The 26,713-nt window shown below is 44.6% G+C and overlaps 2 protein-coding genes across 5 annotated transcripts; one reads left to right on the top strand and one right to left on the bottom strand.

Moving 5' to 3' along the window:
* Positions 1-184: 184 nt before the first annotated feature.
* On the bottom strand, positions 185-2,840 carry LOC124034394 (rho-related GTP-binding protein RhoF-like). 2 transcript variants are annotated; one of them, XM_046347534.1, is made up of 4 exons: positions 2,555-2,840; positions 2,169-2,239; positions 1,660-1,794; positions 185-998 (listed from the first exon to the last, which is right to left on the bottom strand). In XM_046347534.1, exons 1-4 carry the CDS (start codon positions 2,613-2,615, stop codon positions 831-833), a joined length of 435 nt encoding a protein of 144 aa, XP_046203490.1. In that variant the 5' UTR covers positions 2,616-2,840; the 3' UTR covers positions 185-830. The 2 variants fall into 2 exon arrangements, with proteins under 2 accessions (XP_046203490.1, XP_046203491.1); XM_046347535.1 differs by having other exon boundaries at positions 185-995.
* A 7,168-nt stretch (positions 2,841-10,008) lies between these two features.
* On the top strand, positions 10,009-26,087 carry LOC124034391 (histone-lysine N-methyltransferase SETD1B-A-like). Of its 3 annotated transcripts, none has more exons than XM_046347528.1 (18): positions 10,009-10,083; positions 10,452-10,603; positions 10,767-10,871; positions 10,976-11,240; positions 11,386-11,498; positions 17,635-18,801; positions 18,949-19,692; positions 19,829-19,945; positions 20,060-20,153; positions 20,269-20,465; positions 20,581-20,695; positions 20,816-21,283; positions 21,433-22,530; positions 22,730-22,896; positions 22,990-23,109; positions 23,213-23,332; positions 23,513-23,650; positions 25,210-26,087. In XM_046347528.1, the coding sequence occupies exons 2-18, from the start codon at positions 10,466-10,468 to the stop codon at positions 25,381-25,383; spliced, it is 5,340 nt and encodes a 1,779-aa protein (XP_046203484.1). In that variant the 5' UTR covers positions 10,009-10,083; positions 10,452-10,465; the 3' UTR covers positions 25,384-26,087. The 3 variants fall into 3 exon arrangements, with proteins under 3 accessions (XP_046203484.1, XP_046203481.1, XP_046203480.1); XM_046347525.1 differs by having other exon boundaries at positions 20,578-20,695; positions 21,436-22,530; XM_046347524.1 differs by having other exon boundaries at positions 20,578-20,695.
* Positions 26,088-26,713: the final 626 nt, after the last annotated feature.

Genomic DNA, 26,713 nt, shown 5'->3' with positions numbered 1-26,713 from the left:
CCCCTTTAAATGTCATTTGATGTTTTTAAGATGTTCTGTTTGAGGGCTTATTAAGCTCCACTTAATTGTTTACTCTGACTATACTGCCTTGTGTCTGTTGCCAAATCCAAGGGGTTGAATAGTTTTATAGTCGTATACTGTAAATCTGTTACAATGTGCTGAGTCTCCCCAAAGGTAAGTGAATTGGATTGAGAACCTCTTTATTAGGCAATCATTAACATTTCTGAAATACATTATACATATTGTGTATGTCCATATCTGATTACATTCATTGTCATTAGAAGGACTGAATTCAAAGTGCAATTGTTATTATGCATAACAACCCTAGGCTTATGGAATAATGAATTCTACAAACTAATCCAGATTTATGTTGCTTAATTTAATCATGTTTTTTAAAAGTTTTCTTTTTACATCTATGAGATGTACTATGTGAATTACTGTTTGAGTCAACCTTCTCTTTTGTATAAATTAAAAGATTTGGATACATCAAAATGAAAAATACAATGGAACCTTCAATTATTATACAATGGTACCTTCAACTTCTTCCTCATGCCTCCTTAACTTTCTAAGACCAAATGTCCACATTTGTGGTTCTATAACTTGAGGACGTTGTTCATTTCTATTAAAGAAACACATTTTGACAATGTGTCAAGAATTAGCAGGAAGGAACAACAAAGGAAGTCGGTTAGCAGAAGGGTAAAATGCAGCAACAATATTATAAGAGGACTCGTAGGGAGAAGTAGTCTGTCATCATCTGTGTTTTCCCTGAGTAGGGCTAGAGTATTGTCTGTATCAGGAGCTCGCGGTGGTGGATAGCATTATCTCTTGGGTCACAGAAGGGCACAGAATCCGTTCCTCTTTGCCTTTCTGGATTTCCTTGTTGCTGCAAGGGCTTGTTTGGTAGCCTCTCTGAATATGTCCTCCACATTCTCCTTGTATTTGGCTGAACACTCCAAGTAGAGCTCAGCTTTGTTCTTCCTTTTGGTCTCTTCACCCTGCTTAGATTATGAAAAAAGTTGTGATATTCCTAATTGAGAGGCCAAAAAAACATAAACCTTGTCCTACTACTCTGAGGTAAGTTCCTGTTAGGTGTTTTTAGAAGAAGAAAAAACCTGAAGGCACAGTGATGCTGAAACATTGGTGTTTTTTGAACCAGTAAATAACTGGGAGGTTATATATATATGTAGTCTGCGACTCTGTTTTTATAGCTTACAGTTTATTCTCTGTTAGTCAGCACCTCTACACTAAATAATGTTCTCTGGGTGTGCGCCAGCTCATGCTGTTTATAAGAAAAATATTGTATGACAAAAGTTCCCTCTCTGACATGAACTAGTTCTGTTATCAAAAAGCAATTGGCAGATATATAAATTGAGTCCATGTAAAGGGGTTATTCAGAAATTGAATTACCACTCACAAATGTGGGGATTTGCCTTGTAATTACTGTCACAAACATAACATCATCAATACTCTAATCTTTTGAAAATGTTTTTGTTCAAACACTTCTGATCAGTCTCCCATTCCAATCACACAACCCTAATTCAACCACATTTTCAATAAACCCAATACTAATGACTTATTATTATGTAAGTGGCATGGCAAATGTACATTCAATGTATATAAGTTATACATACATAATGTATGGCTATGTATGAAATCTACCTGGATGTATGTGATGGGGTTCTGGCCTGAGGACCACAGTTTCCTTGCCAAGGTCTTGTCTTTCCGCAGATCTGTTTTGCATCCTACCAGGATAATGGGCACGCCATGGCAGAAGTGATTCACCTCGGGGTACCACTGAAATATATGTAAACAGAGTTAGATATTATAAACATTCTCCGTCATGCATTCTTGTGAGAGTGACTGCATCTACTGTGCAAAAATAATTCACCATAAACCTGATAAACACTTGCTTGAGCAAGTATTCAAATATATTTCTGGTACTGACATATCTTCATATACATACTTGTATATCATATTCATGTATGATACTGACATCTTCAGCGACATTAATTCTGTTGTAAATGTCATAAAACTTTATATGGCATGTATGTTAATAAGGTTTCTTCCTCGTTCTGGGGATTTAAACAGACAAACAAGCAGTAAAGTATGAAGAGAAGACAGTGCAGTACCTTTATTAGGACATTGTCATAATTTGAGGGGCAACTTACATCATAGCAGATCAATACCAGGTTAGCATTCGGATAGGACAGGGGCCGTAATCGGTCATAGTCCTCTCGACCTGAAATACACAGAAACAGATGGATGTGCATTTTTAGTCTGCCATGAAGTCCTGTATGTATTTATTTTTATTTCAGATATGATAGCTAAAAAGGTTGAAATTAATTTAGCTCTTTTCGTCATTTTCTGTGGATATATACATATTATTTTTGTCACATACAGTCAAGCACTTCTCACTATAATTTGCTTAAATGCAGAGTAAAAATAGTGCTGATAAACGAATAAAAATAGATAGACACTTTTCACTTAATTAAAGCAAGTGTAAAAAGAGAAGAGAAGCAGCCAGATGATGAGCTGGCTTTGTCAATTGTCTTACCTCTGGAAAGTATTTTTTTTTGTGTAAACCATGAGGAGGGAGGTTTTCCCACATCCACCATCACCTACTATCACAACCTTCAACTCCTCTCGCCGCCTGGTATGCCCCTGCTCATGCCCTGACACGTTCTGTGGCATGCCTCTTTCTGAGAAGCTAGATGAAAATGTGGCAAAGAGCCTCCTCTTGTTGAAGAAGATTTGGTTATCTGGATAATGGCCGCCCGCAGACACTTGAGATAAGAATAAATGACAACAAACCCTGAGTGAGAAAACTAGCTTAACGTAGTGTGAATAGCTCCTCTTGGTTGAGTACTTACCCCTCCCACGACAGAAAAGTAGGACCTCCCCTTTTCTCTGCCCCACCCCACCCATTTATTAATGAAGGGGCACATCACCAATGCATTATCCAGGAATAGGGTTGGGTAGGTTACTTTATAAATGTAATCCGTAACAGTTACTAGTTACCTGTCCATAATTTGTATCAGTAATGTAACATTTGGATTACCCAAACTCAGTAATGTAATCTGATTGCAATCAGTTACTTTTTGATTGCTTTCCCCTTAAGAGGCATTAGAAGAAGACCAAATGTATTACCAATTGAACGACATCTATTGCAGGATAAATCAATGTTAAAGATGACATAGCTGGCCATATATGGATATTACATTTTACTTAATGGGTTGGTTATGTAGGCTTTTTCTAACCCATCACTTTCTACTACATATAATAATACAATTATATCTTTACATTAAAAACCTATCAGAATTCCAGTCACTCTGTTTTGGTAAAAAGCTGAGGGATGTGTCTGGAGAAGTTAACCACTCTCAATGTCACACCCTAATCTGTTTCACCTGTCTTTGTGATTGTCTCCACCTCACTCCAGGTGTCACCCATCTTCCCCATTATCTCCAGTGTATTAATACCTGTGTTCTCTGTTTGTCTGTTGCCAGTTCGTTTTGTTTCATCAAGCCTACCAGAGTTTTTCACTCTGCTCCTGTCTCTCGATTGTTCCAGTTTCCTAGTTTTCCCAGTGTTGACCATTCTGCCTGACCCTGACCTTGCCTGCCGTCCTTTACCTTTGCCCCACCTATCTGGATTACTGACCTCTGCCTGCCCTGACCCTGGCCCTGTCTGCCGTCCTATACCTTTGCCACACCTATCTGGATTACTTACTGATAGTACGAACTAGCCATGACTGACCCAGTGGACTCTGACCAGCTGCGCAACACCATCTCCAAAGGAGCCACCATTGGTAGGCATGAGGAATTGCTTCGTGGCCTATTGGAGGGGGTCCACACCTTTGCCAAACACGATGACCGGGCGTTGGACATCTTGCTGGAGCAATTCCGCTGGTTGGCTGGGAGGCAGCCTACTGTGATGGTAACCTCACAGCCCCTCAGTAACTCGGCTGTTAGCAGCGCCGCCTCACCAGCCCCTCCGCATTCCCGGGAGCCCCGCTTACCTCCCCGGAATGCTTCAATGGAGAGCCGGGCACCTGTCGGGCATTTCTACCTTATCACGCTGATGTCCAGGAGGGCGCTCGCCTGAGCTACAGCTGTATGGGAGCAATAGCCGGCCATATGCGTAAGTCTGGAGGAGTTCGTGGGAGAGGTTAAGAAGGTGTTTGAAGCCCCATTTTCTCAAAGAGAAGCTGCCCGGAAGCTACTCCAGCTTCGGCAGGACTCCCGAAGTGTGGCAGACTATGCAATGGATTTCCGCACGTTGGCTGCTGAGTGCCTGGAACCAGGAAGCGATGTTCGACATGTTTCTAGATGGAGTCTCGGAGGAGGTCAAGGGTGATCTTGCAGCCCGGGAATTACCAATGGATGTTGATTCCCTCATCACCTTGACCGTCAGGATCGATGGGCGACTACGGGAACAACGGAGGGAGAAGAGATTAGATTTGGCTCGCCCGTACAAGGATTCCACCTCGCCCCCGAAGCCTCCCGGAAGTCCCCGATGGCCCCATTACGGAAAGAACCAGAGGCTACCAGAGGTTCCCCGAGAGTTGCCGAAGACAGCCGAGTCGCCGTTTCACGAGCCTATGCAACTAGAAGAGCTGGGTTGTTTCCAGCAGAACAGCTCCACAGGCTCAACACTAAGAGTTGCCTGAATTGAGGCACTCGTGGTCATTTTGTGTCCTCTTGTTCGTTAAAAGAACAGGCTCAGCTTTAGGAGCGAGTACTCTGGTGGGCCATATTGAGAACTTTTCTGCTTCCCTTAATCGCACTCCATTTCATTCCATTCTGCTGTGGGGAAACCAGTCAAAATCTCTCCGGGTCCTCGTCGACTCTGGGGCCGATGAGAGCTTTCTGTACACTACCCTGGCGTCCGAGCTGGATATCCCCACCAGCTGGATATCCCTCTCCATTCCCATGGACGTTAGAGCGCTGGATGGGTGCTCTATTAGTCGGGTCACCCACAATACCACTCCCATCAACCTACCACTGTCAGGGAACCACAGCAAGACTGGTCCTTCTGTAGCTCAGTTGGTAGAGCATGGCGCTTGTAATGCCAGGGTAGTGGGTTCGATCCCCGGGACCACCCATACGTAGAATGTATGCACACATGACTGTAAGTCGCTTTGGATAAAAGCGTCTGCTAAATGGCATATATTATTATATTATTATTATTATTATTACATTTCTGCTCATTAAGTCTCCTCAGATTTCTGTGGTATTGGGATTCTCCTGGCTCCAGCGACATAATCCTCTCATTAACTGGTCTACTGGGGCCATCATAGGCTTGAACCCGTTCTGCCACGCCCATTGCCTGAAGTCAGCATAACCTGCCCCGTCTTCCTGGGGGCTTGGAAGTTGCCCCGGACCTCTCCCCCATTCCCGTGGAGTACCAGGACCTTCAGGAGGTGTTTAACAAGGCCCGGGCCACTTCGCTTCCACCGCACAGACCATATGACTGCGGGATTGACCTTCTGCCCAGCTCTACTCCGCCCCGGGGACGACTGTACTCTCTATCGCGACCAGAGACCAAGGCTATGGAGACCCTACATTGGGTACTTCCTAGCTGCAGGATTTATCCGTCCTTCTTCCTCTCTGCCGGCACAGGGTTCTTCTGTGTGGAGAAGAAGCACGTCTACATTGATGACATCCTCGTCTTCTCCGTCTCCCACCAAAAACACGTGCTCCACGTTCGACAGGTTCTTCAACGCCTCCTGGAGAATAATTTGTTTGTAAATGCAGAGAAGTGTGAGTTTCATCGCTCCACCATCCCCTTTCTGGGTTACATCATCTCTGCTGGGAGTGGCCAAATGGATCCCGGGAAGGTGAGAGAGGTGGTGGATTGGCCCCAGTCTACGTCCAAGGTGCAGCTGCAACATTTCCTGGTGTTCTCCAACTTGTATCATCACTTTATCTGGGATTCCGTTCACGTGGTCCCCTGCTGCTGACCGGGAGCTCTGGGACCTCAAACATTGCTTCGCCACTGCTCCCATCTTGGTTCATCCTGACCAGTCCCGTCAGTTTGTGGTGGAGGCAGATGCTTCTGATGTTGGAGTGGGGGCAGTCCTGTCCCAGCGTTCTACCCTGGACCTTAAGCTTCAGTGGCTTGCGTAAGTATTAACCCCCCTTGGCATTTTTCCTATTTTTGGGGTTTGTATCATTTCATATACACAACATGCCTACCATTTTGAAGATGCAAAAATATTTTTTATTATGAAACAAACAAGAAATAAGACATGGTGCCGCTTGCTTGGTGCTGCCCCTTGCTTCGTGGTGTTGCAGACTCTGGGGACTTTCAGAACAGATGTATATATACTGAGATCATGCATGGTTTGTGCGCAGAACAAGAAACCTCTGCAAGCTCCGGCTGGTCTTCTTCAACCATTGCCTGTTCCTCACCATCCCTGGTCTCACATATCACTGGACTTTGTCATGAGTCTTCCCCCGTCTGATGGCAACACCCCCATCCTGACAGTGGTCGACCTGTTTTCCAAGGCCGCCAACTTCCTCCCTCTCCCCAAGCTACCCTCGGCTAAAGAGACGGCCCAGGCGTGCAGCACGTCTTCCGGATCCATGGACTCCCGGTGGACATGGTCTCTGATTGGGGTCCTCAGTTCTTGTTCCGGTTTTGGAAGGCGTTCTGCATGCTCATTGGTTCGTCGGCCAGCCTGTTCTCCAGATTCCACCCCCAGTCCAATGGCCAGTCACAGCGAGCCAACCAAGACTTGGAGACGACCCTTTGCTGCCTGGTCTCTGCCAACCCCACCACCTGGAGTCAGCAACTGGTGTGGGTCGAATATGCCTGCAATACCCTTCCTTGCTCTGCCACAGGTCTCTCGCCCTTTGAGTGTTCCCTGGGCTATCAGCCTCCGCTCTTCCCTGAGTAAGAGGAAGATGTTGGCGTACCTTCGGCCCAGATGTTTGTCCGCCGCTGAAGAACACCTCCAGGTATCAACGACAAGCAGACCGCCACCGGACCCCGGCTCCCCGGTATCGTCTTGGGCAGATGGTATGGCTGTCTACCTGGGATCTGCCCCTCCAGGTGGAGTCTCGCAATCTGTCCCCGAGGTTTATCCGCCCCTTCCCCATCTCCGAGGTCATTAGCCCCTCTGCTGTTCACCTTCTGTTGCCCCATACCCTCCATATACATCTCACTTTTCATGTGTATAAAATCAAACCCATGTCTCACAGCCCTTTGTCTCCTGTTTCCAGACCCACCCCTCTTCCCTGGCTCATCGATGGGCAACCGGCGTATACGGTGAGGCGTCTCCTGAAGGTTCGACCTCGGGGCAGGGGATTCCAGTACCTGGTTGACTGGGATTGGTTATGGCCCGGAGGAGAGGTGCTGGGTCCCCGCTAGGGACAACCTGGACCCAGACCTCATCTCTGAGTTCCAATGCCGGCACCCTGGTCAGCCAGGTGTGCGCCCAGGTAGGATGCCAGGTGGTGTACCTAGAGGGGAGGGTACTGTCACACCCTGATCTGTTTCACCTGTCTTTGCAATTGTCTCCACCTCCCTCCAGGTGCCGCTCATCTTCCCCATTATCCCCATTGTTTTTATACCTGTGTTCTCTGTTTGTCTGTTGCCAATTTTTTTGTTTTGTCAAGCCTACCAGCATTTTTCCCTCTGCTCCTGTCTCTCAATTGTTCCAGATTCCTTGTTTTCTCGGTGTTGACCATTCTGCCTGCCCTGAACCTGAACCTGAGCCTGCCTGCCGTCCTGTACCTTGTTCCACCTATCTGGATTACTGACATCTGCCTGCCCTTGACCTGTCTGTTGCCTGCCTCTGTTCGATTAATAAACTGTTGTTTCTTCGATGTTGTTTGCATCCGGGTCTTACCTGACGTGTGATTCTCAGATTAATATACAGAGTTATGGATGCAAGAACTGACCATCCATGATATCAAAATGATTGTTTTAACCATGTTATGAGGATATACCGTGTTTGTTTACATTGACAATGTTTACAAACATTGGAGAAAAATAAGCTTCTCTTCGATGGGGTCTCATGGAGTGTGACAGTTGAACTAAGCTCATGAGGCATTTATATATTTCAAGAATCAATGGATATATGGATGTCGCAACTACAGACTTAAGTATATCAAAAGTGTGTGAGTTTTTCCATTAGACCTTGGATTTTTTTTATAAGCATGAATTAGATTGAACAATAAAAGCCCCACTTTTATTCCACAGGCTGGGATCCGCTGGTTTCAAAAACAATGATTGATAAGCAGTAGTGTGTTCAAATACACTTTTAGATTTGTGAACAGCTATCCACAACAACCACAATCCATAGAGCGCAAATAGCTCAATGAGAGAGCAGCAGATCACATCAATGCGCTACGTATATAATCATTAATAAGTGTTATCCGTATCACAGTAGACTACACTATTGCTGTCATCCTGATACCCCCAAGCTAAACTTTTAGTCAAATTGGATCAATTTGGATGCCGACAACAGTCGCACCATTGGAAGACATAGCTTGGACTGTAGCCTACAAAAGCCGATTCCTGCTCTTTTCGGTCAGACTGGCTGAGGTGGAACAAACTTACATTTGTGCCTTTTTCAATGTTGATGTGAATGTCATTGAGAAAACAAGTGTCCAAGATTTTTTTTTCACAAACATCCTTTCTGAATTTAAAAGTAATCCTCAAGTAATCATCTAGTTTTTCAAAAGTAACTGTAATCTGATTACAATACTTTTGCTGGTGACGTAACGGATTACAGTTATCGGTTTTTGTAATCCCTTACTTGTAACAGATTACATGTCATCCGTTACTCACCAACCCTGTCAAGGAACACATGAAAGCCAGAAGAGATACAATCAAAAGAACCTGGAAAGCCCTTGTTCATTAGCTCCAGAACAAAATCAACCTTTTGCAGGAGAGTGAACAAATGGAAATGCTTTAATATGGGTCATGGAAACATAATACCCTTTAGTATTATGTGTCAGGATTTGGCCAGGGTTGTTCCGGTTTTTGGTCACTAGATGCCCCCATTGTGCTTTTTTGACCTTTTGTTTTCCCTTGATCCCCATTATTATTTGCACCTGTGCCTCGTTTCCCCTGATTGTATTTAAACCCTTAGTTTTCCTCAGTTCTTTGCTCTGTGTTTGTATGTTAGCACCCAGCCCTAGTATTCTGTGAACTCTTGTTGATCCCGGTGGACTCTCTTGTGGAATTCTGTTTTTTGTTCTTGTTTATTTATTTTTGAGTATCTTTTGAGGCTTTTTATGCTATACCTACCACATTGTGGATTTACCTTTTTGTCTTGGAGGATTACCTTTGTTCTTGTGGAATTCCTTTTGAGGATGTGGAATTACATGTTTTCCTGAAGGACTTCACTTTTTACTTCATTAAATACACCGTCTCAAGTACTGCTGTGTCTGCCTCATCTCCTAGGTTCTGCCGACTATTCTTGGCTCAGTTGGTTAAGTGACTGTTTCTCACTCCAGAGACCCGGGTTCGTAACCAGGTCCTGACAATTATGGCTGTCTGTTGCAATTGGCGCTGTTCCACCCTTTCAAAACAGATTAAATATGTATGCCACCTAGTGGATCAAATGCTAAAGTATGTACATCAATCAGATAGTAGATCATTTATGTACGAATAATCTGCTTGTTTGTAGAATCCATATACCGTAGGTAGAATTCAATAATAATTGAATAATTTATTTATATATATTTTATACAAATTATTTAATAAAACACAGTGATCAGTAACTGAGGTTTGTGACCTGTACTGTGTTATTTTCCCTTTCTTTTTTGGGGAACACCTGGTGAATGATTGTAGATTTAGGTACTTTCTCCAACAATTCGTCGTCTAGATCCTACACTCTCCATATTTCTATAACTTTACATATAGTAAACATTTTATATTTTAATGTAGGCCTATTTTATTGACAGAAGCTTGACATTATTTTCTTCAGTTCAAAGTATCGAATGTGCGGAGTGATTCATAAATAGGCTCCCGTCCCCAGTCCCCAGTCCCCAATACTGTAAACTGGAAGGAAAAAAGTGCTATGACAACAGGTGCACAATGTAGGTCCGTGGGAGGCAGCTTTCGGTGCAGGTAAGAGAAAATTAGAAATAAAAAACATTGCAACATATTCTCGATTAAAAGAAAAGCGCGATAAAAATGTGCTCAAGACTAGCAAAACATGTAAAAGATCACGAATTACAATTAACATTGTATTGGTAGCTACAGGTGAATCGCCATCTCTCCATCACCTGTCAGGGCGTGTTTCAATGGCTTGGACCAGATGATAAAATCTCTAACGAGTAGTCAGTCTACCATCACATTTGTGCATTTTATCGTGTCGCATAGAACAATGTTTTTTTTTGTTTTACATGTTGTTATATAAATATTTTAAACATGGCGTGTAATATAGGCTATTGCGTATGCCGTATGTTCAATAGACCTACTGTTTACGTTTTCAGGTGTGGTGAATGTAATGGAAATCAACCATCGGGTAAATCACGGAGAAAAACATCCTCAGCACTGGAGGAGCTGCAAGTTGATCGTAGACCCTGCGTTGAATAATGGGTTTGATAAAGTGTATCGTTACGATGGGCATCATTTCAACATGCCAGTGAGTAAATTTAATTTTGGATTTTTACATCTAGTTGTGTTAGGCTACTTGTTGAATGTTATGACAGATACTGTTGCCCTTGACCTAAACTTTCTTTTGACAACACACATTTTTTTCTGTTCCCACATGAGTGTTCTTATCTCCTTGATGTATGCTATATCAGGTTCAGGACTTAGGGGCATTTCCTGTGGATACTGTCCGGGATCCCAGAATCTGTCGTCTTTGGACCAAATTCAGAGACACTGACCTGCTGGTCCCCAAATTTAAGGTAACACCTAATTTTCTGTGATGACGTCATGGGAAATGCAATTTTAGATGGATAATAATAATTGTTTACCAACTGACAATCTGTTATCTGATTCATGTTTATAGATTGATGAATGCTATGTCGGCCCACCCAAGGAAGTGACATTTGCCAGGTTAAATGACAACGTAAGGGAGGGTTTCTTGACTGACATGTGCATAAAGTACGGACAGATTGAGGAAGTGGAAATCTTGTATAATCCTAAAAACAAGAAGCATTTAGGAATTGCTAAAGTCATCTTCGACACAGTCAAGGCTGCAAAGGACACTGTGGAACACCTTCATGACACCTCTGTCATGGGGAACATTATCCACGTGGAACTTGATCCAAAGGGTAGGTTAATATAATTGATTGATCATTGAAAATAGGCTTAATTACACATACATAACTAATGTCAATAAATGTGGTAATAGATTATGATTTATGATTTTCAATTGGCTTTTGGGTGGTGATCCATCTGACTCTAATCCTTTTATAGGTAAAAACAGAATGCGGTACTTCCATCTTCTTGTTAGTGGACTCTACACCCCTTCAACATTGCCACTGGGCAGTGATGAGCACACCCTCCAACGCCTAACTGAGAGATTGCAGGTAATAGAGTTTTACTGCTCTACTTTTCTAATGTGTTCCATTTATAGTTCTTTGACAGACAGAATTCAATCTTATGTTTATTACTGCTCATTAAAATCAATTCAATCTAGCACAAGACACCTTGTGGCCCTTTTTGAGTACTTCAGATTATTACAGGTGTCTAATTCAAATCAAATCAAATTGTATTAGTCATATGCACCGAATCAAACAGGTGTAGTCCTTACAGTGAAATGCTTACTTATGAGCCCCTAACCAACAATGCAGTTTTAAAAAATACAGATAAGAATACAAAATAAAGTGAACAAGTAATTAAAGAGCAGCAGTAAAATAACAATAGCGAGATTATATACAGGGGGGTACCGGTACAGAATCAATGTGCGGGGGCACTGGTTAGTTGAGGTAATATGTACATGTAGCTAGAGTTATTGAAGTGACTATGCATAGACGATAACAACAGAGAGTAGCAGCGGTGTAAAGGGGAGGGGGGGGGACAATGCAAATAGTCTGGGTAGCCATTTGATTAGATGTTCTGGAGTCTTATGGCTTGGGTGTAGAAGCTGTTTAGAAGCCTCTTGGACCTAGAATTAGCACTCCGGTACCGCTTGCCGTGCAGTAGCAGAGAGAACAGTCTATGAATAGGGTGGCTGGAGTCTTTGACAATTTTTAAGGCCTTCCTCTGACACTGCCTGGTATAGAGGTCCTGGATGGCAGGAAGCTTGGCCCCAGTGATGTACTGGGCCGTTCGTACTACCCTCTGCCTTGCAGTTGCCATACCAGGCAGTGATGCAACCAGTCAGGATGCTCTCGATGGTGCAGCTGTAGAACCTTTTGAGGGTTCTAGAGGACCCATGATCTGTGGACCCATGACAAATCTTTTAAGTCTCCTGGGGGGGATAGGTTTGGTGATGGTGTGCTTGGACCATGTTAGTTTTCAAATCAAATCAAATTGTATTTCACATACACATGGTTAGCAGATGTTAATGCGAGTGTAGCGAAATCTTTGTGCTTCTAGTTCCGACAATGCAGTAATAACCAACGAGTAATCTAACCTAACAATTTCACAACAACTACCTTATACACACAAGTGTAAAGGGATGAAGAATATGTACATTAAGATATATGAATGAGTGATGGTACAGAACGGCATAGGCAAGATGCAGTAGATGGTATCGAGTACTGTATATACATATGAGATGAGTAACGTAGGGTATGTAAACATTATATTAAGTGGCATTGTTTAAAGTGGATAGTGACACATTTTTTACATCAATTTTTCCAATATTAAAGTGGCTGGAGTTGAGTCAGTATGTTGGCAGCAGCCACTCAATGTTAGTGGTGGCTGTTTAACAGTCTGATGGCCTTGAGATAGATGCTGTTTTTCAGTCTCTCGGTCCCTGCTTTGACGCACCTGTACTGACCTCCCCTTCTGGATGATAGCGGGGTGAACAGGCAGTGGCTCAGGTGGTTGTTGTCCTTGATGATCTTTATGGCCTTCCTGTGACATCGGGTGTTGTAGGTGTCCTGGAGGGCAGGTAGTTTGCCCCCAGTGATGCGTTGTGCAGACCTCACTACCCTCTGGAGAGCCTTACGGTTGTGGGCGGAGCAGTTAACGTACCAGGCGGTGATACAGCCTGACAGGATGCTCTCGATTGTGCATCTGTAAAAGTTTGTGAGTGCTTTTGGTGACAAGCCAAATTTGTGCTACTGCGCCTTCTTCACTACGCTGTCTGTGTGGGTGGACCAATTCAGTTTGTCCGTGATGTGTACACCGAGGAACTTAAAACTTACTACCCTCTCCACTACTGTTCCGTCGATGTGGATAGGGGGGTGCTCCCTCTGCTTTTCCTGAAGTCCACGATCATCTCCTTTGTTTTGTTGGCGTTGAGTGAGAGGTTATTTTCCTGACACAACACTCCGAGGGCCCTCACCTCCTCCCTGTAGGCTGTCTCGTCGTTGTGGTAATCAAGCCTATATCTGTAGTGTCGTCTGAAAACTTGATGATTGAGTTGGAGGCGTCCATGGCCATGCAGTCGTGGGTGAACAGGAAGTACAGGAGAGGGCTCAGAATGCACCCTTGTGGGGCCCCAGTGTTGAGGATCAGCTAGGTGGAGATATTGTTACCTACCCTCATCACCTAGGGGTGGCCCGTCAGGAAGTCCAGTACCCAGTTGCACAGGGAGGGGTCGAGACCCAGGATCTCGAGCTTGATGACGAGTTTGGAGGGTAATACGGTGTTAAATGCTGAGCTGTAGTCGATCAACAGCATTCTCACATAGGTATTCCTCTTGTCCAGATGGGTTAGTGTAGTGTGGTTGCAATTGCGTCGTCTGTGGACCTATTGGGGCGGTAAGCAAATTGGAGTGGGTCTAGGGTGTCAGGTAGGGTGGGCGTGATATGGTCCTTGACTAGCCTCTCAAAGCACTTCATGATGACGGAAGTGAGTGCTACGGGGTGGTATTCATTTAGCTCAGTTACCTTAGCTTTCTTGGGAACAAGAACAATGGTTTGTTAGTGTGATGTGGACACCAAGGAACTTGAAGCTCTCAACCTGCTCCACTGCAGCCCCATCGATGAGAATGGGGCTGTGCTCAGGCTTGTTTTTCCTGTAGTCCACAATGATCTCCTTTGTCTTGATCACGTTGAGGGAGAGGTTGTTGCCCTGGCACCACACGGCCAGGTCTTTGACCTCCTCCCTATAGGCTGTCTCGTCGGTGTCGGTGATCAGGCCTACCACTGTTGTGTCATCTGCAAACTTAATAATGGTGTTGGAGTTGTGCCTGGCCGTGCAGTCATGAATGAACAGGGAGTACAGGAGGGGACTGAGCGCGCACCTCTGGGGGGGCCATTGTGTTGAGGATCAGCGTGGAAGGTACAGTGCCTTGCGAAAGTTTTCGGGCCCCCTTGAACTTTGCGACCTTTTGCCACATTTCAGGCTTCAAACATAAAGATATAAAACTGTATTTTTTTGTGAAGAATCAACAACAAGTGGGACACAATCATGAAGTGGAACGACGTTTATTGGATATTTCAAACTTTTTTAACAAATCAAAAACTGAAAAATTGGGCGTGCAAAATTATTCAGCCCCCTTAAGTTAATACTTTGTAGCGCCACCTTTTGCTGCGATTACAGCTGCAAGTCGCTTGGGGTATGTCTCTATCAGTTTTGCACATCGAGAGACTGAAATCTTTTCCCATTCCTCCTTGCAAAACAGCTTGAGCTCAGTGAGGTTGGATGGAGAGCATTTGTGAACAGCAGTTTTCAGTTCTTTCCACAGATTCTCGATTGGATTCAGGTCTGGACTTTGACTTGGCCATTCTAACACCTGTATATGTTTATTTTTGAACCATTCCATTGTAGATTTTGCTTTATGTTTTGGATCATTGTCTTGTTGGAAGACAAATCTCCGTCCCAGTCTCAGGTCTTTTGCAGACTCCATCAGGTTTTCTTCCAGAATGGTCCTGTATTTGGCTCCATCCATCTTCCCATCAATTTTAACCATCTTCCCTGTCCCTGCTGAAGAAAAGCAGGCCCAAACCATGATGCTGCCACCACCATGTTTGACAGTGGGGATGGTGTGTTCAGGGTGATGAGCTGTGTTGCTTTTACGCCAAACATAACGTTTTGCATTGTTGCCAAAAAGTTCCATTTTGGTTTCATCTGACCAGAGCACCTTCTTCCACATGTTTGGTGTGTCTCCCAGGTGGCTTGTGGCAAACTTAAAACGACACTTTTTATGGATATCTTTAAGAAATGGCTTTCTTCTTGCCACTCTTCCATAAAGGCCAGATTTGTGCAATATACGACTGATTGTTGTCCTATGGACAGACTCTCCCACCTCAGCTGTAGATCTCTGCAGTTCATCCAGAGTGATCATGGGCCTCTTGGCTGCATCTCTGATCAGTCTTCTCCTTGTATGAGCTGAAAGTTTAGAGGGACTGCCAGGTCTTGGTAGATTTGCAGTGGTCTGATACTCCTTCCATTTCAATATTATTGCTTGCACAGTGCTCCTTGGGATGTTTAAAGCTTGGGAAATATTTTTGTATCTAAATCCGGCTTTAAACTTCTTCACAACAGTATCTCGGACCTGCCTGGTGTGTTCCTTGTTCTTCATGATGCTCTCTGCGCTTTTAACAGACCTCTGAGACTATCACAGTGCAGGTGCATTTATACGGAGACTTGATTACACACAGGTGGATTGTATTTATCATCATTAGTCATTTAGGTCAACATTGGATCATTCAGAGATCCTCACTGAAATTATGGAGAGAGTTTGCTGCACTGAAAGTAAAGGGGCTGAATAATTTTGCACGCCCAATTTGTCAGTTTTTGATTTGTTAAAAAAGTTTTAAATATCCAATAAATGTCGTTCCACTTCATGATTGTGTCCCACTTGTTGTTGATTCTTCACAGAAAAATACAGTTTTATATCTTTGTGTTTGAAGCCTGAAATGTGGCAAAAGGTTGCAAAGTTCAAGGGGGCCGAATACTTTCGCAAGGCACTGTATGTTGTTACCTACCCTTACCACCTGGGGGTGGCCCGTCAGGAAGTCCAGGATCCAGATGCAGAGGGATGTGTTTTGTTCCAGGGTCCTTAGCTTATTGATGAGCTTTGAGGGCACTATGGTGTTGAGCGCTGAGCTTTTGTCCAGGTGGGAAAGGGCAGTGTTGAGTGCAATAGAGATTGCATCATCTATGGATCTGTTGGGGCGGTATGCAAATTGGGTGGGTCTAGGGTTTCTGGGATAATGGTGTTGATGTGAGCCATGACCAGCCTTTCAAAGCACTTCATGGCTACAGATGTGAGTGCTACGGGTCGGTAGTCATTTAGGCAGGTTACCTTAGTGTTCTTGGGAAAAAGCACTATGGTGGTCTGCTTAAAACATGTTGGTATTACAGACTTGAATAGGGAGAGTTTGAAAATGTCAGTGAAGACACTTGACAGTTGGTCAGTGCATGCTTGCAGTACATGTCCTGTTATTCCGTCTGGCCCTGCAGCCTTGTGAATGTTGACCTGTTTAAAGCTCTTACTCACATCGGCTGTGGAGAGCACGATCACACAGTCTTCTAGAACAGCTGGTGCTCTCATGCATGTTTCAGTGTTATTTGCCTCGAAGCGAGCATAGAAGTAGTTTAGCTCATCTGGTAGGCTCGTGTCACTGGGCAGCTCTCAGCTGTGTTTCCCTTTGTTGTCTGTAATGGTTTGCAAGCCCTGCCACATCCGACAAGCGTCAGTGCCGGTGTAGTACGATTCGATCTTAGTCCTGTTTTGACACTTTGCCTGTTTGATGGTTCGTCGGAGGTCATGGCAGGATTTCTTATAAGCTTCCGGGTTAGAGTCCCGCTCCTTGAAAGCGGCAGCTCTAGCCTTTAGCTCAGTGCGGATGTTGCCTGTAATCCATGGCTTCTGGTTGAGGTATGTACGTACGGTCACTGTGGGGACGATGTCATCGATGCACTTATTGATGAAGCCAATGACTGATCTGGTGTACTCCTCAATGCCATCGGAGGAATCCCAGAACATATTCCAGTCTGTGCTAGCAAAACAGTCCTGTAGCTTAGCATCTGCTTCATCTGACCGCTTTTTTATTGATATAGTCACGGGTGCTTCCTGCTTTAATTTTTGTTTGTAAGCAGGAATCAGGAGGATAGAATTATGGTCAGATTTGCCAAATGGGGGGCGAGGAAGAGCTTTGTATGTCTCTTTGTGTGCGGAGTAAAGGTGGTCCAAAGTTTTTTTTCTCCCTCTGGTTGCACATTTAACATGCTGATAAAAATGAGGTAAAACGGATTTAAGTTTCCCAGCATTAAAGTCCCCGGCTACTAGAAGCGCCGCCTCTGGGTGAGCTTTTTCTTGTTTGCTCATGGCTGAATACAGCTCATTCAATGCTGTCTTAGTCTGTGGTGTTATGTAAACAGCTACGAACAATACAGATGAAAACTCTCTAGGTAGATAGTGTGGTCTACAGCTTATCATGAGATACTCTACCTCAGGCGAGCAATAGCTTGAGCAATAGCTCAAAAACAACTTCTCTAAGTTGTTTTTGGTTATGGTGATGTGAGTAGACTCGGCTGAGGCGATGTGAGATGCTTCGTTGCTTCATTTTAGCCACTCTGTTTTGTTTCCTCCATCTTCAGGACAGCAAACCTCTGCAGAAACTGACTGATGGGAGTTCATCATTGACAAGGTCTATTTCCAGTCCCACCAGCGTGGCTACACCTCTCTCCCTAGACACAGCCTACTCCAGTATCTGGCAGGACACACCGGGCAGCTTTGGGCAGACACCCCTCTCTCAGGGCACCCCTCATACCCCCTGCCTGTCTGGGACCCCCCTCTCTCAGGACTCTTGCTACTCTAGCCAGCACACCACCCCAGTCCACCAAGTCACTCAGGGTGAACACTCCTCATACGGTGCTCACAGACGCTTGAGGCGCGATGTCTGCTATCGTCAACCAGGGAGACCTTATATGAGATCCCACCATCAGAGCTCAGAGCTGAGCTCTCTCCTCAAACACCTCCAACCTCACCGTCCTCTCCAGCCCCAAACCCAGGTTGCTAGCGGCAGCTACAAATCTTCCGTCTTCTGGTATCAGAACCGCCTGCCCTCGGGTGATGATAACCCTGCCACAGAGCCTCCCCTCCACCTCTCCCTTCCTGAACAGGAGTCCTGGAGGGTGCCCTCTATACCTCCTGCCTCTGAAGCTTTCCCTCTGAGCAGCAGCTCTGCCAGTGCCACAAGTAAGAACGTGGTACCTCTGAGGGAGAGACCCCAGTCTCCCCCTTCTGGACCCGATGCGGGCCTTATAGAACCGCCCCATTCCCCTCCCAATAACTCTCCTGGAAGCCTCATCCCAGAGGCAGAGAGCCACAGCCTGGACTCACGCATTGAGATGCTTCTCAGCAAGACTCAGAGTTCCTGCCTTCCTCTACATGGTGAAAGGGGTTTGGATGCTGAAGTGCACTCTCAGGACAGCCCTGTTTCCCCATTCTCCCCTGCCTCAATGTACTCTCCTGAGTCTGACCACACCCCAGCCTGTAGTGGATCTCCTGTGAACTGTACCCACCCCACCACCAGTGATGGTCTGGAGGATGTCAGTCCCACTCCCCTCCCTGAGTGGGAAGGAGACGAGTCCCTTCCAGGGATGTCTTCTCTAATATGGACCTCACAGCCCCCCTGGCCTCCTGGGACGCTCTCTCTCACTCAAAGGGAGAGAAGTAAAGGACCAGAGATGGACCATGCAGATCAGTCAACCTCTAGTGAAAAGTATATGGGACGGGAACTCCATTCCTTATCATTTTCTCAGGTATTGGAGAAAATAGAGAGTATGAATACATTGATATGTTTAACGAGATTTAACAAACAACATCACAGAAAGAATTAGGGACATATTTCTTGCATTGCACATTGGGGAGAGGGGTTACAATCTATTCATTTATAATTTCTTTCACAGGGTCTCCATTTGCCAGGGGAAGACAAGGACATCTCAAATGCGGGGCAATCTGGAATGTCGAATCTCAAAAGCCATTGTTCCAGGAGCATCACAGTCAACTCCTTCATTCCCTCCTTGCGACAGCCTCTTCCAATCTCCTCTCTCAATCACCCTGCTCCAATCCCTCCCTACAATCCTCACTCTTCAGTTCCCTCTTCCAATCCTCCCCCATCAATCACCCACTCCAACCTCCCCATTCGATTCTCTCCCTCCAACCCTCACCCTCAAATCCACCCTTCCATCCATCCCATTTCTGCTCCTCTTTCTATTCCAATCCCACCTCCAGGATTCCATCTGCTTCCTCCACACATTCCTCCCCCTCTCACTATCCTTGGGCCTCCTCCAACTATGGCAGCCCCCCCCTCTATCCTACATCCAGTTTACCCATATCCCTTGAATACGCTGCACACTGTGCATATAGACAAGGTGAATGGTCTGCCTGGGTGTGGCAGTGTGCCAGTGTCTTTTACTGGGCAACCCTGGCCCCTGCCTCCCTTCATGCCCACCTTCAACCCCTCTGTGCCCCCGCCAGGCTACCTGCCTCTGCAGGAGGACCCTCATAAGGCCACAGTGGAAAAGGTGTTGGCTGTCATTACGGAGGAGCTTAAGTCCATCGTGAAGAGAGACATCAACCGTAAAATGGTTGAGGGGGTAGCCTTCAGGGCGTTTGATGAGTGGTGGGATGGCCAGGAGCTGAAAGCTAAGGTGAGCTACTACCTAGTTGAAGTTCAGCATAGTTGAAGATACAGAACTCTTCTACACCACAGCAAATTATCTGTTTTGATACTTGTGGTTTGTTGCTATAATGTTCATAATGCTTCTTCATTTCGTCATTTTTCAGATTGCTGTAAGTATTGTGAATGCCAGAGAGGGTAGAGTGGAGGTGAGGGCCAAACCAAGAGACTCCCTAAGACAGAACATTGGCCCGCGTGGTGCCACCAACCTGCCTTCCTTCAAGGTAGGCTTCTGCTGCTACTACTAAACGTATCATGAAGGAGCTCAAACAAGGTACGGTGTGACTGTGTCTGTGGAGGTGATTATCATGATGATCGTGACTTGTGTTCATGTGTAGGTAAAGAAGAAAGAGTCCAACGAATCGACTGCCTCAGAGGACCCCAAAAGAAAGTGTCCCTACACACCTGTTAATGATGCACATGAGAGTGCTGGTTAGTGCTGTGCATTCGGACAAGGCAACATATTTACTCCCCAGTATGATTTCAATTGGTTTTATAATGAGAATATTGTGAATGCTTAGCACGCTTTCTATCTCTTTCCCCTTAGAGCTGGAGAGTAATATAACGAATCACACATTGGACAGGTCCCCAAAAACTGGAACTATTCCAGCTGTGAGGCGAAGACATGCAAGGCCACTGGAGCTGGACAGTGAGGGGGAAGAGGAGAGCAAAGAGAAAGAGGGGGAGCCAACAAGAGACAAAGAGGAGGATACTGTGGAAGCAGACAAGGTTCCCCAACGCCAGGTACACAGAGGTTTCCAGCTGTCAATCAACAGCAATACCGAAATGCCAAATGTATTTAATCAAATTATATGTTTAAGTTGCATTAACCAGTTATTTTTTTATTTTTTTTCAGCAGAGGGATGAAAATGATGACAGTGAACAAAAAGAGGAAGAAGTGGACGAGGATGAAGATGATGATGAAGATGTGGTCTTCTCTAAAGTTACAAGAGGATTACAGTCTCCAAATGAGGGTAATGTTTAAGAAGCTTTGAGTTTTTGTCTTAAGGGGTTTTAATAGTTGCTTAATAAATCTACTTCAATAAATCTGTTACACATACTGAAATGCACATGATTGTTTTCTCATTTACTAGAAGTTGCCAGGGTAAGCCTCTCAGAGGTAGAATCTTACTCCTCAGAAGACAGTGAATACCTCTCAGAGTCTGACTCCTCTGACTCCTCCTTTGAGGAAAGTGAAGACTTCTCAGACTATGACTCCAGTTCTGACCAGGAGACAGAGGAAGAGGAGGAGACAGATGAAGATGCCGATGAGGTCAACAGGGTGGTAGAGTGTGTGGTGTTGTCATCAGATGAGGAGGAGATGGATCTGGAGCCCCCGGCCACACCCTCAGCCCCTCTTACCCCAGGCACGGAGCTGGACCTACTGGATGGGTCAGAACCGGTCCAGAGGGATCAGCCTTGGGAGGAGAAGCACTCAGTCTGTCTGACTCGAGATGTCTTTGGGCGCACCAGCTGCACAAGCCGACCTGACCCAGGGATGGAGCTCCTGTCCAGTGAGCACCACCATGATCTCCAGGCACCCTCACCCATAGGACTGCCAGGTAGATTTTAAATACATGCATGTATTGGTAAATAATAATAAAAGTGCTCTTCAATAACATTCAAACAACTCTTATGTATGCATTTAAAGCCTGACAGCAATTACAGGGATTAGATTCAACAAAACAGAGTGTTTATTTTCCTCTACCAGCAGTGGTGGAGCCTGACTTTGCAGTGGAGATAGATAGCCCTGAATGGAGCGTTGAGTCACCAGATAACGTGGAGAACCTTCGGCCTCTCACCCCCACTGGCTCTCTGGGGGACAGCGACTCAGACCTACTGTTCAAGAGCAAACCAACCCCCCCTGCTGTGGAGGAGGTGGAACTGCCACACACTCCTGGTCGGGGAGCAGAGGCCCTCCTTGAGAGTGAGGAGGACTCTATGGACCACCTCCTCTCCTTTTCCCCCACAGACAGTGAGCCTTTGTCCCAGAGCCGCCCCACTCATCCCCCTGCCTTAGCCTTGTACCCAACATACGAGGACATGCCCAAAACACCAGGGAGAGATGAGAGGGGTCTATGGAATCCCCTTACCCCTTGGAGGGTGCCAGTGACACCGGGCAGAGAGTCAGGCCTCACAGAGGGAGGCCCAGGGTTTAGTCCCACTCCCTGTAACCCTTTCCCCCTCCCCTCCCTGTGCACCAGCCTCTACATCAGGACCCCACAAACTCCTGGGAGGGACTTCATCCCAACCAAGAGAACACACAGGAATACCACCGTTATGTTGGTTTCTTCACAGAGGACTAATGGTGCTCCTTTATCCTGTGATGAAATGCTTACAGACGCACCTGTTTTAGCTTCTTCTCCTAGCAGCCTGTCTGAGTCATCAGCAGAGACTTCTGGCCATGGGTATGTGTGGCTTGATCCTAATCCTGGGCCCCAGAGGAAGTTACCCCTGCAGGGCCTGGAGAACTGGTCAGGGCTGGCGGATGTGGAGAACCAGAGAGAGATGGAGAAGTGCTCCTGGAGGAGGGTACAACCAAGAATGAGGCGGAAGATGAGGCGGAAGATGAGGCGGAGGATGATGCGATGGCAAAGGATGAGGTCAGTGCAGAGAGCCATGCCCTCTGTCTTCTCGGCCAGTCCCTGTCGTCGGTCACGAAGTGAGGAGATGACTGTCCTCCACAGTGTCTGGAAGGAGGGCCTGGATGAGGAGGATTCCAAGCTGCTGCAGGTCACCTATGACAGGCTGCTACAGCAGGACAATGGCTTCAGCTGGCTCAGTGACACTCTCTGGGTCCCCCACCCTCATATCCTTTACTACAGAGCTGTTATTACCATACTGTCACTGGACACTGATACACTAATTGGATCTCAACTGTTATTGTGTATGTTTTAGAATTCATTTCTTATAGACTAACTGTTGCAAATTGAAATTAATTAAGAATTGCATACATATTCCTCTATACATCAGTGAATTATTGTCTAGTTCCCTTGACCCCTTTGCACTCACCAGAGTCTTGACGGAGAAGAGGAAGGAGCTCAATGATTGGATGTGGGACCATGTGACAGGATCTGCCCGCAGCGAGGGCTTTTACAAAATCAGCAAGAATGACAAAATAAAATACCTCAACAGCACGTGTTTGAATACAGACCAGCCCTCTGCAGACACCCAGGTATTCAGAGAGGAACAGCTCTTCCCCCATGTTAATGTATGCCATAACTGATAATTGACTCCTTTGATAATGGACAATATTTAATTTCTGCAGGGGGTAGGTCTTTCAAGCCAGCCACACCCTTCCCTGCGGTCTGAGTTCAGGTCTGAACAACGCCGTCTGCTCTCCTCCTTCAGCTGTGACAGTGACCTGCTCAGGTTTAACCAGCTTAAGGTCAGTCAACCACTCATCTGTGCCCAGACAGACAGTACAGTTCAGTGTATCTCTCTGCAAACGACATGAGGCTTTAGTCACAGACAATATTCCTGTGTTTCAGTTCCGCAAGAAGAGGATTCGTTTCTGCCGCAGTCACATCCATGACTGGGGCCTGTTTGCCCTGGAGCCCATAGCAGCAGATGAGATGGTGATTGAGTATGTGGGCCAGTGCATCAGACAGGTGAGACACAGACTGGGCCACAGTACCCAGTAAATAGGTAGGACAATAAGGGACATGAAGTAAGGGGCACAGCAGACTGGTGTAACATTTGGATACATATTCATTTACATGTACATTTCATCTCGAGCTAATTCTTAACTGAGTGACTTGTGTGAATGGACACGCCACCCCTCTCCTCAGGTGATTGCAGATATGCGGGAGAAGCGCTATGAAGATGAGGGGATTGGGAGCAGCTACCTGTTCCGGGTCGATCAGGATACCATCATCGACGCCACTAAATATGGGAACTTGGCCAGATTTATCAACCACAGCTGCAATGTGAGTGGCTTATGGTCTATGGAAATGTTTTGCATTCCAGAACTATTATGTGTTGTAAATGGTTTGATTGATAGTACTGATCATTTATGAAACATTTTGTAAATAGATACAATGGTCAGACTATCACACATAGGGGTTGCAAATGGCGGGTATATTACTGGAAACGTTAAAATACCAGATTTTTGTGGGCATCTTTCAATCTAGCGCAAGACACATAGTGGCCCTTTTTGAGTACTTCAGATTATTACAGGTGTCTAATTCAAATCAAATCAAATTGTATTAGTCATATGCACCGAATCGAACAGGTGTAGTCCTTACAGTGAAATGCTTACTTATGAGCCCCCAACCAACAATGCAGTTTCAAAAATACGGATAAGAATAAGAAATAAAAGTAGCAAGTAATTAAAGAGCAGCAGTAAAACAACAATAGCGAGACTATATAAAGGGGGGTACCGGTACAGAGTCAATGTGTGGGGGCACCAGTTAGTTGACGTAATATGTACATGTAGGTAGAGTTATTGAAGTGACTATGCATACATGACAACAACAGAGAGTAGCAGCGGTGTAAAGTGTGTGTGTGTGTGTGTGTGTGGGGGGCAATGCAAATAGTCTGGGTAGCCATTTGATTAGATGTTCAGGAGTCTTATGGCTTGGGGGTAGAAGCTGTTTAGAAGCCTCTTGGACCTAGACTTAGCGCTCTGGGTACCGCTTGCCGTGCGGTAACAGAGAGAACAGTCTATGACTAGGGTGGCTGGAGTCTTTGACAATTTTTAGAGCCTTCCTCTGACACCGCCTGGTATTGAGGACCTGGATGGCAGGAAGCTTGACCCCAATGATGTACTGGGCCATTCACACTACCCTCTGTAGTGCCTTGCGGTCAGGGGCCGAGCAGTTGCATCCTGACAGGCAGTGAACAACCAGTCAGGATGCTCTCGATGGTGCAGCTGTAGACCCTTCTGAGGACCCATGCCAAATATTTTCAGTGCATTTGAATTATCTCTGGTCCTCTGTGTGTTCAATTCATTAAATAATTGATTAAATAAGATAAGTGCTGTAAAACATTATCCTAAATATTTACCATCAACTTAGTTAATACCATTGGTGTTTAATATAAAGTTTTCAGCATGAAATATCCTTTATATTTTTTACAGACTTATTTATTTGACTATGTCAATATGTGTTTGTTGTAAATGTTTTGGCGTCAAACTGCTGGCAGTTGTGAAGAAGTCAATAGTTGGAAGAGTTTCAGAGTTCATTGATAATAATGCCATTGTTGATTAGATGCTTTTTTCATTAATTAGGATATTTTCTCTTTAGCCATATGTTATATCTACTACATACACATTTACAATATGGACATAGATATAAAAAATGAATACTACACATTATTACATTTTTCAAAAGTTATTCAAGTATAAATTACCAAAGTTATAATAGATTGCCATATATTTTCTGTTAATTACCCAAATGATTGAATATTACTTTAACTATGGTAAATTACCGGTAGCTTTGCAACTCTAATCACACTGATGACTTAGTAATACATTTTCTCTCTTCAGCCTAATTGCTATGCAAAAATAATCACAGTGAAATCCCAGAAGAAGATAGTGATCTACTCCCGGCAGCCCATCAGTGTCAATGAGGAGATCACGTATGATTACAAGTTCCCTATTGAGGATGAGAAGATTCCCTGTCTGTGTGGAGCAGAGAACTGCCAGGGCTCCCTCAACTGAACTCTGAACCCTTGTCTCCAGCCCCCCTCTCAAGCACTCCTGACTGTCCTGCTGCCTTACAGTTCCTGACATAGGAATAATAATACCTCCCTTTCCAACCAAGGTTCATGAAGAGTGGAGCAAACTGAAGATTCAAAGATGTTCAGCAACTCTTGGGCAGACAATTGAAGTTCCTTTAAGAAAAAAGTGATTTATTGTTAAAACAGTTTGTGTAAAAAACACACACCAGGGATGGGCGCTGTTCTCCTCTCCCTTAAAATTACTACACAGGGTGGGGTATGATATTGCCTTGCCCTGTAGAGGTGATTTCTTGTGCAAATGTGTACATGACGAGTTAAATGTTTTCATTCATGAGAGCTAATGAAGATGTATTCAGCTTGTGTCAAGCATTTTATTAAGTTATTTTGGTAATTGTTCTCTCAGGTTGGTTGTTTTAGGCAGAGTGGTCACTATATTTATAAATCATTTGGTTCATTATGTCTTTCTCACAAGTTCTCTCTCGCACACACAAACACTGTGAATGAGGAAGGAGTCACAATGCAGTTGTATTTTTATTACATGCACTTAAAAATGTATGCTGAAAGTATCCAAAGTAAAAAAGTTTACGAAAGCAAATTGGGGGAATCAAAATGAACAAGTGTATAAAATACTTTTAGTTCATGGAAAGGATACAATAAACTGACATGTTGTCATTGTGCATCTTATTGAGTCATATGTTGTGGTTTATTACTTCCTTCCACTTAAATAGGATTTGTTTTCAGAAGTAAGGCAAATTAAGACAATGTGAAGCTAAGACAACAGAGTTAATGTCATACTTAAAAATAGTTTGTTAATACCAGATTTGATAACATAGCTGGCTCAAATCTAATGATGATGTCTGCTCGTTTTCTGTTGCTTTGGATTGTACATCAACATATTTGATCATACTTTTATTGTCACAAAAATGTGTTTTCTAAGCCAAAAACAAACACACAGCCTTCGGAAAGTTGTCACATTCCTTGTCTTTTTCCATATTATTTAGCATTACAGCCTGAATTTATTACATTGAGATTTTGGTCACACACAATACCCCATAATGTCAAAGTGGAATTATGTTTTTAGAAATGTTTACAAATTTATTAAAAATGTAAAGCTGAAATGTCTTGAGTCAATAAGTATTCAACCCATTTGTCATGGCAAGCCTAAATATGTCCAGGAGTAGAAATTTGCTTAAGAAGTAACATAGTAAGTTGCATGGCCTCAGTCTTTGTGCAATAATAGTGTTTAACTTTTAAATGACTACCTCATCTCTCACATACAGATAATTGTAAGGTTCCTCAGTCGAGCAGTG

The sequence above is a fragment of the Oncorhynchus gorbuscha genome, linkage group LG04 (genome assembly GCF_021184085.1).
Source record: "Oncorhynchus gorbuscha isolate QuinsamMale2020 ecotype Even-year linkage group LG04, OgorEven_v1.0, whole genome shotgun sequence".
In the NCBI taxonomy this organism is placed as follows: Eukaryota; Metazoa; Chordata; class Actinopteri; order Salmoniformes; family Salmonidae; genus Oncorhynchus; species Oncorhynchus gorbuscha.
Note: the sequence above shows the minus strand (reverse complement) of the source record. Positions and strands in the feature narration are given on the sequence as shown.

Excerpts from the sequence above, each read along its gene's own strand:
- LOC124034391 (XM_046347524.1), top strand. The coding sequence starts at position 10,466 with ATGGAAATCAACCATCGGGTAAATCACGGAGAAAAACATCCTCAGCAC. Across the intron at positions 19,693-19,828 it reads GCCAGGAGCTGAAAGCTAAG|ATTGCTGTAAGTATTGTGAA; the intron begins GTGAGCTACTAC and ends GTCATTTTTCAG. Across the intron at positions 19,946-20,059 it reads CCAACCTGCCTTCCTTCAAG|GTAAAGAAGAAAGAGTCCAA; the intron begins GTAGGCTTCTGC and ends GTTCATGTGTAG.
- LOC124034394 (XM_046347534.1), bottom strand. The coding sequence starts at position 2,615 with ATGGTGGATGTGGGAAAACCTCCCTCCTCATGGTTTACACAAAAAAAA. Across the intron at positions 2,240-2,554 it reads AAAAAAAATACTTTCCAGAG|GTCGAGAGGACTATGACCGA; the intron begins GTAAGACAATTG and ends TGTGTATTTCAG. Across the intron at positions 1,795-2,168 it reads TGGTATTGATCTGCTATGAT|TGGTACCCCGAGGTGAATCA; the intron begins GTAAGTTGCCCC and ends CATATATTTCAG.